Here is a 19,598-nt window from a genome sequence, read left to right on the forward strand (position 1 = left end):
TCTATTTCAGATTGTCTTGTCCTAAGCTGATTTTCTTCACCACACCCTTGTGCCATGATGTTCTGCCTCCTTATGAGTCCAGAGCAATGGAATCAGCTATCTATGGACTTATACCTTTGAAACTGTGAGTGCCAAATAAAATTATTCTTCTCTAAAATTGTTCTTGTCAGGTCTTTTGGTCACGGTAGCAAAAATGCTGACTAAAACAGGGAGGCAAGAGAGATGCCCATACAACTCTATTATAGAGATCAGGACTTTGTCTTGAAAAACAAAGCCTGGAAACATAACAGCAGAGACTTAACATAGGACTGAGCAAGGATCAAGGTCCTCACGTGGCCCAAGAGACCAAACGCCAGACAGTCTGCATAAAGCTTCAAAATCAGCACAGAAAAGAGATTTCTTAGAGAAGCCTCTTTTTATAGCATCCCAGAATAAGGGACGAGCAGAGAAGTCATAGGGCCGGGAGTCGGGCAGATACTGACATTCTTATGTGATGAGAAAGTGAATTTACTTCAGTAGTACTGAATTGACTTGTCAAATATTTGCAATTATTTCAACTATTCCTCTAGTGAAAAATCACTTGGAATGTTGGATATTGTTTTAATTCTCCAGGGAAAAGAGATCACAGATGTATTGCAAGAACTCTAATAAAGAGATTAACGAATCAAGTTATTTTCTGCCATGAGTTCATTGAGCCAACATTTAGTGTTAGGTGCTCCAGGTGCAAACATGAACAATACATGAATGGGAAGCCCTTGCATTTTCAGGCAAGAGTATTAAATAGGGGAATCAGTGCTATAAAAGCTATAAGCAAAATAAATAATGTGCTTTAGAAATAGTCTAAAAGAGAGTAGGACATAAAACTGAAAGTGTCTAAGAATTTGATTTATTGCTATTTAATTCTCTCCTATTTTACAAATGCAGCAGAATAACCCAACCTTAGTATTACAGCCTGAGAATATTTTAATGTCAGTATTTTTTATGTAGCCCAAATGAGGCAAAATTATAGGTCATGGAAAAATAGGTAAGAGAGCATTGCACTGTAATCCAGGTATTGATATTTGTCCTCCAGAATTCTGGTTCATTATACTATTTTTATCCTGAGTTCCAAATTATTACATCTGATACTCTGAATTCTGAAAGCATCTCATATTGACCTTAAAGCATCACTAGGAAACAAACACACAAACAAACAAAAAAAGGACACTTTTAGGAATAATTCAGAATGAAAGCAACATTGTTTATGTCTTAATTTCAATACCACCAGATCATTTTACTGTTTTATAACAAGTTCACCTTTATGTTTAGAGTAGGTTCTCTTTCAGATGAAAAGTTAATTGATACAAAGACTAGGAAATAAACTCAGTGTCCATTTTAAAATACATAATAGCTGATTGTAAGATTATATCAATTGTTTTTTTCTTATTCTAACTATCTTTGTGAGATTGCTTTAAAGTGTCGGTTTTTCTCTTAGAATCAGAGGTTAAATATGGAGGAAGTGGGATGGGAGAAAAAGGCAGAGAGACTACAATTAAAGCCCACTGCCTGTTAAGGATTGCCAGGTCTATTTTCTCATTTCATCTCCAGAACAACCCATGAGACAGATATTAGAAAAACAAGTCAGGTTCATAAGTGCTAAGTATAGCCACACAACTAGGCAGTGACAAAGATGAATTCTAACACAGTTCTGACTCCTGAATCCATGTTATTTCCAGCAGGCTTCTTGTTTTCGGGGAAGCATTCTACTGTTATTAAATCCTGTTTGGCTTTCAAGAACAGGAAGTCATTTAACTGCCAGGCAATTATCTTGTCACTGTTTTAACATTTATCTGCATAAAGCTAGACTTTACATCTGTAGCCCAACAGTTCTGACACTTTTTAAAGATTTAACAAATAGATCAAATTAAATGTTTTAAAAATTTTAGAGAAGTATACACACAAGGCACAGATTTGAGTACCTTAGGCTGAGATTTTAAAAGCTTAAGACTATGCAGCATTTATATGACACAAGAAAGCCCAGGACTCTCTTCAATGTTCATTACTCTTCAAATGAATCTGATAGCTTCCCTAAGGCACAGACTGCCTGGCTTACCAGTAAGAAACAAAGGAGGGGGCTGGGGTTGTGGCTCAGTGGTAGAGCGCTTGCCTAGCATGTGCAAGGCCCTGGGCTCTATCCTCAGTACCACATAAAAATAACTAAATAAAATAAAGGTTAAGAAAGAAAACAAACAAACAAACAAAGGAGGGACTAATTTAAAGAGCTCTAAATAAATAAAGTAATTGGGAAATACATAAATACTTTCTTAGCTAACTTTATTCTTTTCCAATAAGGCTAGCACTTTTCAAAATGTGTTCCCTCAAGTCCAGAATCCTTTTGAGGAGTTTTTGGGGGCAATGGAAGGGGCCAAAAGGAAACTGAGGGGGAAAAGCCCACCTTCTACTCCCACCCATACCAAAGAGTTCAGTTTCTTTGTGATTCAAACTATGTCTTCACAAACAAATAATCAAAAAGATGAAGAGTTTTTTAAAAATGTATGGTCATTAAAGAAATAATGACATTGCCATTCTCTGGTTCAGTAATGGCAACATTTAGAAAACAGCACAGACCATATATCGCAAGCAGCCCAGCACACACTGCCACAGGCCAAAATCAGTAACTTATTCCTGGCAGCATGTTTTTTATAAAGAGCTTCTCTTGTTCAATCTAAAGAAAAGGCAGACAACTTGGTTGCTTCCAGGTGGGTAAAAATGGCACCTCCTACATCCCTGGGAATGACATTGAGAGAACTGTGCTCCTCATTCAGGCTTTGTTCCTTAGCCTTGGCCACCTTTTCACAATATGAAACAAGGTCAGTGATGTTCTGCATTGAAGACCTCAATCCTCTGATCCATGATTTCTCCTTCTTTGGATTCAGAAAGATCTGAATTCAAATCCATCCCTCCCACTTACTAGCTATCGGATTGGGTTATTTTAGCTTATTCCAGTTTTAATTCCTTTATCTTTTAAATAGGGATAATACTATTTCCCGGAAGGGAATGTTGTGAGGAATAAAGGCAAAGGTGACCATCAGCACTTAGAGTGCTTACCATGCTCCAAGCACAATGTAAGGATTTTATGTAGATTTATTATCCTTATTTCCATTTTACAGATGTGGAAAGTACGGTAAGGCTGATTTAATATTAAATAAAATGAGATAGGTAAAAGGTCAACCACAGAGTTGCCAGAGAGGCTAACTAGATGCCAGTTCCCCCACTCTTGCCATCTTTCTCTCTGAAGCAGCATGACACACAGGTTGAAAACAAAGTTGGAGATAAAGCTGCAAAACACTGGATCCAGAATGACTCACTTGATATTGCTGAGACATGACTCAGTTTCCCCAGCCACAGAAGCACAAACCACAGCAATGCAGGAGCAGCCACATGACTCTGTAGGGGCTTGTGCAGGCACAAGGGGTCAAGCCTCAAAAACGGAAATCCAGGCCTTCCAACTCTCGAGCTGCTCATTTTGAAAATACATGGTTTTCCCTATTTCCTTTATTAGAACCCAGTGGAATACAGCACAGTCCTGTCTTTTAGAGGATGAATGCTACTCAAGAATCATTATGGTCTATCTCTGTATCTGCTTAGAATCAAGAAGAGAAAAACTAAGAAGACAATAAGAGGAGCAAGAGACAAAGGATGGGACAATGATTTAAAGCAAGAATTACCATGTCCAGTATAATCTTTGAATGACATGCCTCACCGTGGTTAGCTTATCCAGATATACGCCCATGCCTGATTGATGGACTGCTGTGCTTTTAAAGACAAGATGCTCAACCTAATTTCAGAAGGAAATATCTAAAAATGTGTACCTCTTAAAAATGTTCAGATTTTGAAACTTTGGTAGTTAAAAAGCAGGGGGGTATTCTGGCTTTAATTGATGTTATTTGCAGAACAAAGTAGATACTCAAATCTTAAAACTATATGTGGGAGGTCTGAATCTTACTAGACAAACTCTAGAGTTAAGAATTTGACCTGTGACTTTGTTATCATCACATCAAATTAAACCTGTCTCTAAGTTCACATTTCACTGCCTTGGTGCACAAGCCAGTCATTGGTGACATTTCCATTCTCCTGTCTCATGTATCCGGGATGGTGTAAAGGTGCCAGGAGTGTGGGTAAAGACCTGAACATTTAGAGAGACTGCTCAAAAATTCCTCTGAACTGACTAGTCCAAGTCCACAGTGCAATGTATTCATTCACTCATTCATTACATATATTTACTTAGCACCTGTGATATTCTATGCCCTGTTCAAGGCTCTGGGGAAGGTGAGATTGCCACCTTCCCAGAGCCTGCAACATCCCTCCCTGGGAAAGAATTCTGCTGCAGCTGGCAATTCAGGTGACCCTGGAGCTGTCTCCCAGGCACAACACAGCCATTCCCTCCCCTTCCATCCACCCACTGGAAGCCACGCAATTTCTGCAGCACAGTCCAAGAAAGCTTGTCTCAGAAATTCCCTCCTACCTGTTTCTACTTCTCTTATTTAAGTGTGAGCCTCGTGGAAGCTCAGGCTTTCAGAAAGCAAAAGCCAGGAGCTTTAAACATTATAAAACTCTGCTGAAACAAAGGAGTTCAAAGGACTAGTCTGCCATCTTGGGATGGGGAGTGAAGGGTGAAAATAGAGAGGGAAGGAAAAATCACACCAAGGGGAAAACACATACACACACACACAAATAAATATCTCCTTATTATCTAGAAAGTAGGCAAGTTGTTTTCATTCTGAACCATGCAATAAGATATGATCTGTAAATATTTTTATTTTTTCCTGAATTGGACTTGGTACCAAAATGTTCACCACTGTCTTTAAGTATTATGCTTAGTGTAGTGTCTGACACATAACAGGTGAGACGGATGAATGGAAGGAAAAAAGAATTCTTTTCTTTATTATTAGATGTACATCTAATAAGGAAGATCAGAAAAGCAATTTGAGTATGGCCAATGAGACATCTTTAGTACAAATGATGCTATACTTAGGGTACACACACTATGGGAAAAATAATATAAATCCATTTTACAATGTAGAAGCAAAGGAGGGAAAACTTTTGCATCAAAATGTGAAACCTTAAGAATAAAATGTTTAATTTTAATTTTGTATTTAGCAGAACAAGGAACGACACACAATTAAATATTGACTCCATTGCATAATTAACCATACAGCTTGGGAAGCTATACTTAAAGTTTTATCAGCTTCAAAATGAAGAAAATATCATCTATTATTGTCTAGGGCTCCCCACTTCCCACCCCCCCCACCACTTCTAGCACTTGAGGTAATATACATAGACATATATACACACACTCATATATATATGTATATATATATGTACACACACACATATCACTACAAAATTCTAAGAAAACAGTGAAATCTTTCTGTTGTCCTACTACTCTCAATAAAAATGTATGAAGAGGAGGAGACATACTGGTATTCAGAATTCTACATTTTTTTCGTTTTTTTCTGTCTTTTATTTTTATTTTATTTATTTATTTATTATTATTTAAATAACACGACAGCAGTGCAGAATGCTACATTCTTTACAGCATTACATTCTGGTCTCTCAAAGCTTCCTAGAAACCATCATCTAAGATATGGCCCCTTAAAGAACCAAGCTCTGCATTTTTATCCTTAGACATTACAATGAATTGGCTATACATATCAATCATATTGGGAACCTAGGTAGAGCCTGAATGCAGATGAATGGTCCAAATCCTTCCTGTTGGAAATGACCCAGCCTGTACAGGCAGCTTCCCAAATCTTCTACTTATCGTGAAACTAGTTTTTGTTTTTCTGAACAAGAGAGTAAATAGATTAGTTCTGAGGTTATAAAATGTATGTGCCTATAAAGATTTTCATTTGTATTTTAAATTGAAGTAAAATTTCCATTTTTTTTAATTTTGAAGTGTAAAGTGTTCATAAATTTGTATTCCTCTATCTGTTCATAAAGAGGTCACCATTTAAAACTATAGAAGAGTTTACATGTCCTACGAATGTGTCTCTACTATGATCTATTGTAAAAAAAAAAAAAAAAAAAGTCCCTTATTGGATCTCATGGATCCATGAGAGAGGGGAGAACAGTGAAGAAGAGGAAAGGGGTCCAGCAGGAGGGTAGAAGAGGGAGAAAAGGAGGAACTGCGGAATGAAACTCACCAAATTATGCTCTGTGCATGTATGTATGAATATATCACAGAGAATTCCACTTCCATTTATAATTGTAGTGTACCAATGAAAAACAATAAGTAAATAGATGGAAAGCCAGTAGGGATCAGGGGAGGAGGAAAGGGATAAGGCAAAGAACTGGGGATTGAAAAGAAGAAATGGTGTTATATGCATTTATAAATATATCAATATGGGCCCCATTATTATGGATAACTATAAAAATAAATAAAAATTAAAAATCATACCTTTTAAATCTTTAGTTTATTTTGACATGAGTTGAGTTAGCCCCCAAAACTTAAATTCATCTCTAACACTTTCATAGAAGCCAACTTTTATCTTTTATTGAAAAACTTTAAATCCTTTTAGCCCTGCATAATCTATCTCCTTCAAATTAAATGAAATAATTACATTATTGTATAACTTTCTATGAAAAGTTTTTTTTTTTCCAATGTCTATTAATTTGACTTTGTTTCTCTCGGGGAAAATATTTATCTTATTCACTAATCCAATTTGAAGGGATTTCCCAGCCAGAACAAAAAAAACTGGTCCCCTTATATTACTCACACAAAAAATTTCCTTCAGAAGTAGCCTTGTCTTCAATTTTAGTATCTCACCTCAGTGTGATCACATCCTGAACTGAGCACATTCACAAAAGGGGTTAAATGGCAAACAGGGCCCCCTCCATTCTAGCCTGGTCTCCAATATTTAACCAGTTATTTTGATACTTAATTTCTCCCACCCTCAGTTGTCCCACCTGTAAGATGGAGATATTAATTATCTTATAAAGTCAAGAATGTAATATAGCTGAATGGTAATTATCTGTAAAATGATGAAAATCATTCATAAGAAAATAAATACGGAGCTGAGGAGGTAGTTCCATGGTAGAACTCTTGCCTAAGCATGCACAAGTCTCTGGATGTGATTTCCAGCATCACAAACCCCTCAAATCCAACATTATATCATACTATGAAATATTATTTGAGGAATATCATCATCTAGAATTAGAACTCTGGTTAATGAAACATGAGTAGTAATGACTCCCTCAATGCTAAATCTGTAACAGGGATAAATATACCAGTTCTTATGACATTCTGAGTGAAAATTATAAAACACAAATAACATGGTATAAGAAGAGCTAACCTTGATTAATCAAAATGCTCAGAAATGACAGGTTCCCTTTTGAGAAACAGCCTGTCTGTCATTAACTTCACCAGATATTTGTGTCAGAGGGTAAGTTCCTGATTTCAGTTTACTGCTTTGACATTTAATCCTTGCTTCTTGCATTTGAACAGAGAAATGGTATTTTTGTTTCTTAATAGTTTTTCCTTGATGGTAATTAATCAAGGAATCTAAAAAATTATAATACTTGAAGGCTTACTAAATATTATAACACACTAAATATAGAGAACTTATAATTCCACTATTGGCTTCTTCAAAGACCCTAAAATGAGGTGGTTCTATTTTACAAATTCAACCTTCATTTCACTAACCATCTCTTCTGGCCACGAAATTATTATGCATAGTATCTCTTTTAAGACATCATTATATTGGTTTTTTGTTTGTCTTTTGTTTTAAATTTTTTTGTCAATGGACCTTTATTTTGTTTATTTATATGTGGTGCTGAGAATCGAACCCAGTGCCTCACACGTGCTAGGGAAGCACTCTACAACTGAGCCCAATTATATTGTTTTTTTAAAAGGATGGCATCTGAGGTTCCTGGTTTTGTTACCCCCTCCCAAGTATTACAATAGTTTCTCCTCTCCTGGTGAATTTAAAATTTGAGTGAAACTTACTTTCTTGTATTGCATTAAGAATCTCTGAAAAGTCCACATCACTCTTTGGGCCGTCAGGTAGTATTTGCATATCCAGCTGGCAGCCTTGCAAATCCACACCTCCTTCTAGAGAAATGAAAGATATTCATGGAGTTTGCACTGGTTATCACAGAGCCCAGCACTAGGGTCCCAAGGAGAAGCAATATCAAAATCCAAGATGAACAGCTAGCTGGTTTGCCAATGATCCTCCATCTTGGACACATGACTTAAAAAAAAAAAATGAAGAACATACACAATCCATTTGCTCTTTCTGGGACCAAAAATATTCACTTGCATTTCTAATGCAAAAATACAGCAAACTTTATTACAATGCAACATGCTGTGTAGTATATGGTTAATTTTATTTATAGCTGAAAAATCTAATAAATTAGCCTCCACTCAAGGGTGTTTAAAAATATTTTCAGATTCCGCATGAATGAAAAATGTCAACACAAACACTTTATAATACTATTTCCTTCAAAATTGAACTAATACATTCTTAAGGAAAGGGTCAATATTCTTGATATCACATAAAACAAGTATTATTTCCCCCCTCACACTTGGACTTCTTTTGCATCATTTATTTTCAAACTAGGCCAGAATCCTTTTATTTATTCCATGAAACAATTAAACCTCTTGCACTAGATCTGTGTGATGATTTTGGCATGTTCTAAAGAAAGATTTTTATTCTGCCTCACATACCTATGGAACATTCAAGGAAGTCAAAGTAACCAAGATACCAAAAAGTAGCATTATCATTAGCAATAATGCACCCTCTGACTGCTTCTTAATTAGTAAATACATCACCAAAGGGAAGAGTCTGAGGTTAAAAGGCAGTGCTAAAATAAAAAAGATATGATGAATAAAATGGGGCATGCCCTAGTTTTCAGTTTTAATTTTTTAAAATTATTTTTGTAGAAATAATCCTATCATAAACTCAACAAGTATATTTAGTCTTACACAAAATTTTGATTATTTTCCTAAGACTCAAGAATGTCTGCCTTATAGGGATGTTCATTCTAGGAGGGAAATGCCCACAGGTGACTTATTAAAATAGAAGGCAAGATTTAGGAAGGTGGGAGTTATGCATACTGTAATCCTACCACTTTGAACAGTGCCCGGCACAAAGTAGGCCCTGGACAAATGAAGGATGGATGAATGAATGAGGCTCTGCAGTGCCGTGAAACTGATGCAACAGAGCTCCAAGTGAAGCTACAGTCTCATATCTGAAGTCAGAGAGACCAGCATCCAGGTTCTAATTAGGTAATGCTGAACCTCTCTAAATCTTAGTTTCCTCAACTAGAAAACAGGAAAGATAATTTACAGTCTCACAGAATAGCCATGAGGATTAAAAGAAATAATGTTCAAAAAGCTCCTGGTTGTCACACAGTTGACAGTGAATGGAAGTTAGTACGATTATCACAATAACTTACTAAGGCAACACTGGCATGTATATAGAGAATATCTAGCTATTGAAAAATCAAGAAGAAGCCATAAGTCAGTTCCTTGGGACGCTGGGACACATATCAGGATTATCAGGAACAGCAATTTAGCATTTCGAAAACAGAAGCGAACTTTTCAAATTCATACATAAAGTGTTTAATGTAAAGTCTGAAGTTTACCTGTGGGACAGACAAAGATGCCAGTCTGCGGGTCTACAATTAGAGTAGAATTTTTGTCTTTTTTTTTTTTCCTCCATGGTTTGCTACTTCAAATGGGTAGAGGAATTGCAAGGTTTTCAATCTCTTCTCAGTCACCTTTATTTTGCTCAATAGCCAAAGACCTCACAATGACAATAACAACAACAAAGTAACAAGAATATCAAGACTGCCCATCTACCACACTCTCTACTACGCACTTGAATACCTCATTTAGTCTTTAATCTTAAAAACGAGGTTCAGTGAAGTAGAATAATTTGTCCAAATTCCATAGACACTGAAGTATAAAGATGCAGCACCTTCCTGCTCTTAGTTAATCCTCAGTACCACCCACAATCAAGCAGTCACAGATGCACACTATTATAAATAAGAAACGGAATTACTAAATAAATCCAACAGAAGCCAATATAATAACCCATGTTCTAATGCTTCAGATAAAGACAAAAGCTAATATATAACCTAAAAATTAAGGACTTCCTAATAGACTAATAAATAGAGACCAACTTTGTTTGTCCTAGTCAAGAGTTCATAAATTCATGGAGAAGTAGTTATGACTACTAAATAGTAACAGTTTTTAATAACTAAAATTCCACAGTTTTAATAACTTTTTAAAGTCAGAGCACAATATAGACATATAAAAAGAAAAGAAGCAACAGAAAGAAAGCCTGTAGGTCATTAAATTCTGTCTCTAAAGAAAATTTAATGATATAAAAATGAGGGAGGAAATATAAAGAAATGAAGAATATAGATATAAACAGACATTTCTAAGTATATGAAGAAGAATATCTATTTATATGACTAGAAAAAAGGAGAAGAAGAAAAATCTTCAAACGGCTACATCTATCAGTTGTGAAATTATGTGTAGGTTTGGCCTTATTCTCTATCTTTTCTATGTTTTTCAAAATAAGTAGGAAACATAATTTTAAAGACATTAAAAAACTCAGACTGGAACAGGGAAAATGAATAATTATTTAGAATTCAGAATTCAAGACTTAAAACTAAGATTATAGGTATTAATTATACAACTTAACATAAAAGATTTTCTAAATTAATACAATTCATAAAATATATATATAGCTCCTAAATTGCAGGATGTAGCATTCTCTTCATGGTAAACATTACAATTATAGTTGGAACCCCTAAAGTATCTTTCTTCCTCTGCTTTAGAAGAAATATAGAATACACTGTCATAAAGTATGACAATCTGGAACTTTTGACAGTAAGTCATTCATTAAAGTCTAGCATGATAAAGTAGGGGGTGCTGCAACACAAGACTTTCCTAATGAGAGAGTGATCAGTGTAAAGGACATTTTCAAAGGAATCCTTAAAGACAATAATCTCCACCTTTAGCACACACTGCCCAAGTGGAAGAGACTTGGTGACTTCAGTATAAAATGTTATATGTCTACTTGGCTCTTCTGACATTTATTGTTATTCATATAGTTTTGATAAGATATCTAAAAAGTTGAGAAACTCAGTTCTTCCCCATAGGCACAGACATTTAAGACTTTGGGTCAGAACACAAAGCTATGAAGCATTATTCAAGATGGTGAAGAGGTCATGGTTTCAAACTGAAGACTCTTTTAAATTATCACACCATTGGGCCCCAATAGTTCACATGGAACTACATGCAATATCAGGGAAACTAAACAAAATTTACATTAAAGAGGGAAGCTAGAAAGAATCCTCAAAGATGTAAAGAGCATACTAAATAATTTTTCAAAAAACAAAAATTTCTACAAAATCCATATGACCTCCAAGTTTGGCTGCAGCTTTTCTCATACTTGATGGACAATAGTGGTTATATTCAATTCTTCAGAGTGATTCTGAAGAGGAGAAAAGTTGAAAATAGTTTCACTAAAAGTCACTTTGATAGTGGCATTTACATTTAATTAAAAGTCTTCAACCAGACAAACACTATTTTAAAAATTCATATTAGTTTTGTATCTAGCTTGGAGTTTAGCTAAGTGCTTATATATGAGAGGGGGAAAAAATACTCCAAACCTGAGTTTATCGACTAGCAATATGTCAATGACACTCCCATCTCCTTTCTGTCTATAGAAATCTCTTTCTACTTTTAAGGCCCACTTCAAATCCTCTGCTTCAGGAAGTATTTCTTGATCCTGATAAGTAAATGCAATTTTTTTTCCATCCACTGAGCCCACATAGCTACTTATATTTTGTTTTTTTTTCTATGATCTATGTTTTCCATAAAAAATAAGGTAGGTAAAGAACGTAGCGCAGTATGCAGGAGACAGAGAAATGCGAGAGCCTCTTTCCTCCCATCTATATTTTCCCTCACTATTAGCACCTTCAATTAGACTGTAGTACATTGCAGCCAGACTGCGTCCATCTTTCTTCTCCTATAAAACTTAGAACAAGGCCTTGAACTTAATAGGTGATAAATTCATGCCTTTTAAACTGCATTCAGTTTCATATTACTAGTAACATAATGGACAGAGGCTGAGAAAACATTCCCATTTTTTCTTAAAATCCATTATTTAAGGCATCTTGATAGGTATAATTATCAAAAACACATAATCATATATTTTTCCTCTTTCTATGATCTTTTAAAATTTTATCAAATGATAAATAAAATCTCAAAGTATCGAAGGGCTTATAATGAAAGCTATCCCTTTTGCAATTCCAGTCTTCTTTCTCCAGAGTTACCATTTTTAAGTTTCTGTTCGATATTTCCATGTGTGTATTTCATTGTTTCTTGATTTGTCAATTTTCTATAGTACTTATTTTTTTCCTGATATGACATATGACAATGTTACTTACATCACAGTAATTCTCCATTTAACATCTACTTGCCCAACAAATCACTGTTTTTATTCTACTAGATTGCCTTAGTATAATAACTTTAAATAAATTACTTAAAATTCCATTTCCTGTCCAATCAAATATAGGGAGATCTAATATTTGCAAGTTAACACAAAGTGGTGGAGAAAGTAGATTTTGGCATTAAAAGTGACCTGGATTTGAATTTGACTTTTCTATGACTTTGAACCATTATATAATAAGCTCAAAAAGTTTCATATTTCTCATTTACAAAGTGGAGAGGATGACATTTTTTGGAGACTCTAGTAAAATTTTCAGACAGTATATGCAAATAATTTGGCCCATGGAGTTAGATCAGGCAGATTCAATTTAAAAAAAAATTATGACATTTTTCTCTGCAAAATGAGGATCTATTCCAGTCTTAGGACCCAGGCACAGAGAAAAAAATTTGGTAAAAAAAATCCTGTCACTTGAGACTCAGAATAGTTACTTAATATTAAAACAAAAATAAAGGGAATTCTGACAAGTCAAATCTTACCTTCCCATGTAACACAAAAGATGGGGAATATACAAAGTAGGCAAAAGGGGTCAAATGATATTTTTGGCAATTATTGCATAATAAACAATGCTGGATCTGAGCTGATGCCTATATCCTATTTATATTTCACAAATAGAAAATGGTAGTTCCTACCCTGAGAAGTAGGTTTAATGCAAATCCTCAAAGGCAACATTTTTTACAGGATAGGTAACAGTGCTATTTCAAAACATGAGCTAAATATCTAAAATAAATCTTCATATGCAATGTTTTTGGACTTAATAGACTGCAAAGATACCATATTTTAAATCGGGAGTTTTTTTCTGAACTCCCCATAGGTGAATTCAGCATTGCTATGACAGTGTGAAGATGGAGAACTATTAAGAAGGCAGGGAGGGACATTTTATCTTTACAGCCCTTCTCTGCATCAATCAATGCTCAAGAAAAATCTTTTTAAAAAAAGAAAAAGAAAGAAAAGAAATACACACAATTCTTCTGGAGGATCTGAAATTTTTTTTGGAAATTCTAGATTTACATGTGGGATAGTCCACCAGTTCTGGAAAGACTTTCCATCCTTCTGTTTCTTCAGCCTCATTTATAATATCCAACAAAATTTATTCAGCATGCCATAAGCTAGAAAGGCTTCACAATAAAGCAGGTATCATAAGAGCTATTGTAAAAGACCCATAAGCCATGCTCTTTTACATTATTAGTGTTGTATAACTATAAATCTAGTGAGGTTGAAAGTTCACTCCCTTACAGAAGAAAGCTTGGTTTGTGTTAGTAGGAGTAAACAGATTGATTCACCCACATTAGTAACTAAAAGGCCAAAGTTCTTCCTTCAGATGATTAACACTGAGTGGTCTTAATAACCCAATTACACTGGATCCTGAATGGAGTGCCACATTTGGCTAATAGCTGGGAGATGTTTCTCAACTCTGAAATGGAAATGATCCTACTGCGAAAGTCACCCAACAACGGCTGACCTTCAACAAAATTGCTTCCATGTTTCCCAGGATTGGCGAAATCATGATCTCCTAGGTTATAATACACCCTGCACTAAAAGCTCCAAATAGCAGGAATGACTTGAGAGTCCCTGAAGGCTGGGAATCCTTGGTGTCTTCCAATCTCTCGGATGCTAAGGTCTGTTGCTAGGATGACAAGGACTCTTGTAGGTGAGAGGAAGAGAGAAACTCAGGATTAGGAGAAGTTACAGATCAGAAAGTCTGAGATTTTCAGATTCACTCTAATGTTTACCCTCTTGATGCATAAGACTGGATATACAGAAGGAGTTGAAATGAGTGTTCAACATGCATCATGATAAGCCTCATGAAAGCTGGGACTCTGCCCACCTTGTGCCTTGGCTGCTCAGCTCTCAGTTAACTAGGCAGAGTAGAAGTTCACTATCAATCAACTGTCTACCATGGCGAAAGGCTCATGCTTTTAAATCTCAACTCCCTACTCGTTATAATTGTATGATCTGAGCTAAACATTTAAATCTCCCCAAGCTTATTAAGTGTAAACTATTTGAAATAGTCTTGGGTAAAATAAGTAATTTTAAATTTTACAAATAAATTTCTCTTCCCAGAAATTAATCATTTGGTTTTCTTTGTGGCTGCCTTTTGTATGACTTTCCCTCATTCACTTTATGTGATTCACTAATTCTCATTCAAATACTTGTGAAAAGATCCTCTGGGAAAATTCTGTCTAAATGCATCACATAGGTCAAGAGAATGTGCATGTGTCCCTTGGCAAGGGAAAAAGAAAATGCAAATAAGTGAAGAATTTTGGTATGTATTTTTAGAATACACAATTTTATTACTCAGCAAATTATAGCAAGGAGCACTGATAACCAATGCCTGCATTTGGCTAGGCCCAAAATAGCTTCTTTTCCTATGCACACCCTTATTTACTCAACTCAAATCACACATTGAAAAGAACTCCACTTAAAGAGGAAGAGATCCAAATGAAGTATGCTTTCTGTTATTTCTAAACCACAGCACTGTTTTGAAAGGCACCACCTTCACCTTCAACAAAATGAGAAACAAAAGAGAAGTCTAAAGCAGCCCTTATGGATCTTCTTTCCTACAATTTCAAAGTCATGAAAGACTTTCTCTACCACCCATAACAAAAATCCATCTCACAAACTGGGAAACAGAGAATTCTGTCTCAGCTTCAGAGCTATTCAGTAGAGCATCCAGATTCCTTAGGTTCAGTAAACAAGCCTCAGTCTGTTTTCAATAATATCTGTTTGCAGAAAGGGGGAAGAGAAAACAACAAAGTTTCACACTCAACTAATTCTCATTTTTAAGAAACCAAAGTTGGCACTGTGGGGGAAAAAGTCCCATAAGAAATTTAAAAATACAGGTTCTAGAGGGGAGTCCATCAATTACTAAATTTGCACTTTGGAACGAGTAATCTCATTTTCTGAACCACAACAGAATAAGGGTAATTGCACTCTACAGACTGCTGTAAGAACTAAATGAAATGTAAGAGAAACATTTGTGAATGTTCTTTGGAAAATAGAATATCACCTCAATATAAGATGCTGGTATCATAACTATCCTTCCAAAAATTTGCCATACATTTGCCTTTTCCTTATTTTTCTTTCCTATATACGAAGTATCTTGAAAGGTACTTACTGAGTTCAATTTATTCCCTAATTTGAGACCAAATCTTGACTTTGGTTCCAGAAAGTAATCTTCAAAACTCAGGGAAATAGGAATAAATTCTATAATACCAGAACCAGAAAAAAAAGGAGAATAAAAAATTAAAAGCCCAGTGCTAACTAGAAAAAGCAGAAAAGCTACAAAGTAGAATGTTACTTATATAGAAAAAAAATAAGAAGAATTTATTCAAATGACTGCATTTGTGTTCAAAAGAATCTAACTGGACCTTTTTTCAGTTGGTTTTCTTATGCTAAGGTTTGAACTATTGCAGAGTTTTAAAATTAAATTTTCCAAGGCTTTGTTATGCTAACTTGCTAGAAATATTGCTCCCAAGTTGTTTGAAGGAGAAGATAACAGCACACTGAATGAGAGAATTAGGCCACCTGAGTAGGAGTCTTGCCTCCAGGACTTACTGACTGTATGACCTTGAACTAGACTTACTCTTCTCTGGGCCTTACTTTCCCCATCTCTAAAATAAGGACAATAAAATGAAGATATAATGGGAATTAAATGAGATAATGAATACAAAGAACTTGTGTTTTTTGAGATAGAGAATATAGTGGTGTGTTTAATAAATTGTAGCTATAATTTTGTTCTTGTCAAACTATGCATTTAATGCTAGGTATTCAGACAGCACATTACTTGTTCTGGCTCATTGGAAAAACAAAATCCTAAAGTTTCTTTCCTATGAAATCTGTAAGTTTCAGCATTTAAATACCATATTTATATAAGGGGGAAATAATCATGCACAAAAGGGGAAAGGACCACTCAAGTTTATAAAAATACTTATGCTAGAAATCGCTTGGGGAGGTAATGAAACATATCAGCAAAAGGTCATTTTACAAACTCTAGAAGAGAACAAAGGACATTTTCTGTGACTAATGAAACTTCTCCAGAACTATATAATGGGCCTAACTGATAAAGAAAAAGTAACAGTAGAAATATTTCAGAAAGCTTCCAATTCTATTTGATAACATTAAGTTGGGAAAAATTGATCTACCCATTAAACTTTACAGCTTTAAACTCAAAAAACTGAAGTCAATGCATCAGTTCACGCTTCTCTTGAACCCTGAATTATAGACCCACATCTAGTATTATTTTATTCTTAATTAGTGACCTATAAAGTGAAATAGAAATAATATTCATTAATTTTGACTGACTAAAGGATACAGACAATACAAAAATCAATAAGCAAGAGAAGCATCTGAAATAATCCAAAGAAGAAAGAAACCATACAACATAAAAGCAAATGGCTCCTTTGTCAATACAGCATAATGAGACCCCATCTTATGGGTTCTGGCACAGGCTCACTGTGGAGCTGCTCTACGGTGTGGTGACTAAGCAGGAAATGATTCTGGGACATGTACACTTTAAGACTTCTGAATTTTGCTTATCATGATGGGGACACAAAAATGATCACTGCCATTTACTACTAAGCACCTACTAAGCACCAGGCATCATGGTGGGTATTTGACAGAAATGAAGTTATTTAGTTGTCAAAAAAAGGCTTTAAAAGGCTTGCAAGACATAATGCATAAAAACATAGGATGTCCAGCTAAATTGGAATTTCAAATAAACAACATAATTTCTTATTATAAGTATGTTCTTATAATAAGTATGTGCAATTTGGGGGGACATACACTCAAAAAGTACTTGTTTATCTAAAATTTAAATTCACTGGGAGCCCTGTATTCAATCTGGCAACACTTAATACTGTGAGATAGGTATTAACATTCTTTACTGATCAGGAAACTGAGATTTAGAGAAATTAAGTAATTTGTCCAGGGCCGTATGGCTATCAGGTGACATATCTGGGTCTTAAACCTGACAGCAAAGCTTGCCTTCATAACCAGTGTAGTACACTGCCTTATTATGCTCTTTCCTACATGTGGGTGGTCATCTCCCTTTCTTCCTGTTGACAGTCCACAGTCAGAATGCTCCTGCATCTTTCTTTAAATCTGTATTGTAGCCCTTAATACCGTTTGACTTCTATCAAAACAGGTTAAGTGCACATTCCATATTGGGTATTTTCCCATATTCCTTCCTAATGTCACCTCTGTTTCCTTTGGGGAATATGCCTCTCCCTCACTCCCTCACGGTGTATAATCCATTTGGAAAGAGACATTAACGGGTCCTAACCTTCCATTCTGAAGGCTGAAAGAAGAGGTCTCCTCCTGTACTAACCCTTGCCTCATCACTGTCAATCCAACCAAAGGAAAGGTCCATGGCCAATAGGACCGTCTCTTTCAAAGCTTGAAAACATGGGCCAAGTGATGGAAAAAGGTAAGAGTTTGTTTACTCCAGATAATCAAATAACTCATTTTTTGGCTTTGGTTCCTTTTTTAAAGCTAGTTTCCTAAGTTTTCCTCAGTCTCCAAATTTAAATTCCTTCTTTGCTTGAATTAAATAATTGGTTTGGTTTTTGTTTTTATAACAAAGAACCCTGACTGTCTCTTAAACATGACTCTGAGCTCCCTGAGTTTGGTACCATTCCAGTTCTAAGGAAGGTGTCTTTCAAATAAGTATTTGTTAGTACAAAGTAGGCATTCAGAAATGTTTGTAAATTTCAGGAGGCGGGGCAGAGACAAAGGAAGTGAAATCATCCAGGACGATGACATGAAGAGTCTACAACAGTCTCAGGCTCTTTCTTTCGGCCCTAAGCTACCAGTCCAGTCCGAGTGGGCTTTCAGACAGTGCTTTGGGAACTGAAATCATTAACTTTTGAAGAGTAGATGGATGACTTAAAAGACCTCAAGATGACTATCACATCTGTGTACTTCTAAAATCTATGACTCACTATATAAGTAAGAAACTCAGTTTGAGAGCTCTTTAATAATCTTCCACCAAGAACTATGATGCATTAGTGCAAATACACTAAGAATAAAGAGGATGGAACTGAAATCACATGCTACCTTGCCAGAATAAAATGATCTTTAAATATATTTTTTTAAATATGGTTTCTAATTGTAATTTTTAAACATAATTTTTCTTAATTATTATTCTGTGCTAAAGGGTTGGCTTTACTTCTCTTTTCAACCAACAGTCAATGTATGTAGGTTTTAGTAACCTGTGACACCATGATAAGTAGATAAATGTAGTGAAGTGTTCTTAAAGTAAGGGCAGAGAACTTAAGACTTGCTAAATTATCCCATGTTGATATTACACCATTAGGAAGTATCTAAATAACATTTCTTCCATTTTTATTATACTAATAGAAAAGAATGTCATTAAAGGAAGGAACAGACTGATTCTACTCTGTCTGGGTCAGCTTATAACAGAATATTCCATTCAAGTCCAAGCACTGTATTTTCAAAGTCTAATGAAATAAGACTGTTTCCAGGAGCAGAATGGGTAAGATGGTGAAGAATTTGAATATCATGTCATTTAGTAAAGCAGTAAAGAAACCAGGAAATGTTTCAGTTGGAAAATAATTCAGGATGAGTTTTTAAACAGCTGAAGGACTGCATGAAAGTAAAATTAGGTTTAGTCTCTATAATTTCAGAGTGCAAACCCGTATCTGGCATGTAGAATAGATTTTGACAAGCAACAAATAATCATTTATTAAGAACCTACTCTGAACAGTGCATGAGGTTAGTTAGGAGTGATAGAGGATACAAAGATTAATCCAGTATAATTTCTGCCTTCCAGAAGTGTGACACTCTAAATCAGGTGAACTTTTATCAGGCTTCCAAGTTCTGCGGAAGCATGGTGAAGTGAGACATCAATTCCGACCAATGAGCTCTTAAAAGATCTCTTGGAGGAGGAGAAATTTGAATGACATATTGAGCTATGAAAGAGCTAGAGATTTATTGGGGAAGAGCACTCTAAAATAAAGGTGCTCAAGAAATGGCTGAGAAAGAGCAAAAGCCTAATAGAGAAATTGTGAAAAGTGATGGAAAAGTGGGTAATGGTAATATCAAAGGAGAAAAGTTCAGAAAAGTAGGGAG

The 19,598-nt window shown here is 35.3% G+C and overlaps 1 protein-coding gene across 1 annotated transcript in view; it reads right to left on the reverse strand.

Moving 5' to 3' along the window:
* The window catches only part of Ano4 (anoctamin 4), a 189,638-nt gene that overhangs the window by 163,586 nt on the left and 6,454 nt on the right, over positions 1 to 19,598 (reverse strand). Inside the window, exon 3 of the mRNA XM_026398251.2 lies at positions 7,988 to 8,092. Coding sequence (XP_026254036.2) covers positions 7,988 to 8,092 — 105 coding nt within the window. The remainder of the gene's footprint in view (positions 1 to 7,987; positions 8,093 to 19,598) is intronic.

Source organism: Urocitellus parryii, chromosome 5 (assembly GCF_045843805.1).
Source record: "Urocitellus parryii isolate mUroPar1 chromosome 5, mUroPar1.hap1, whole genome shotgun sequence".
NCBI classification, from domain to species: Eukaryota; Metazoa; Chordata; class Mammalia; order Rodentia; family Sciuridae; genus Urocitellus; species Urocitellus parryii.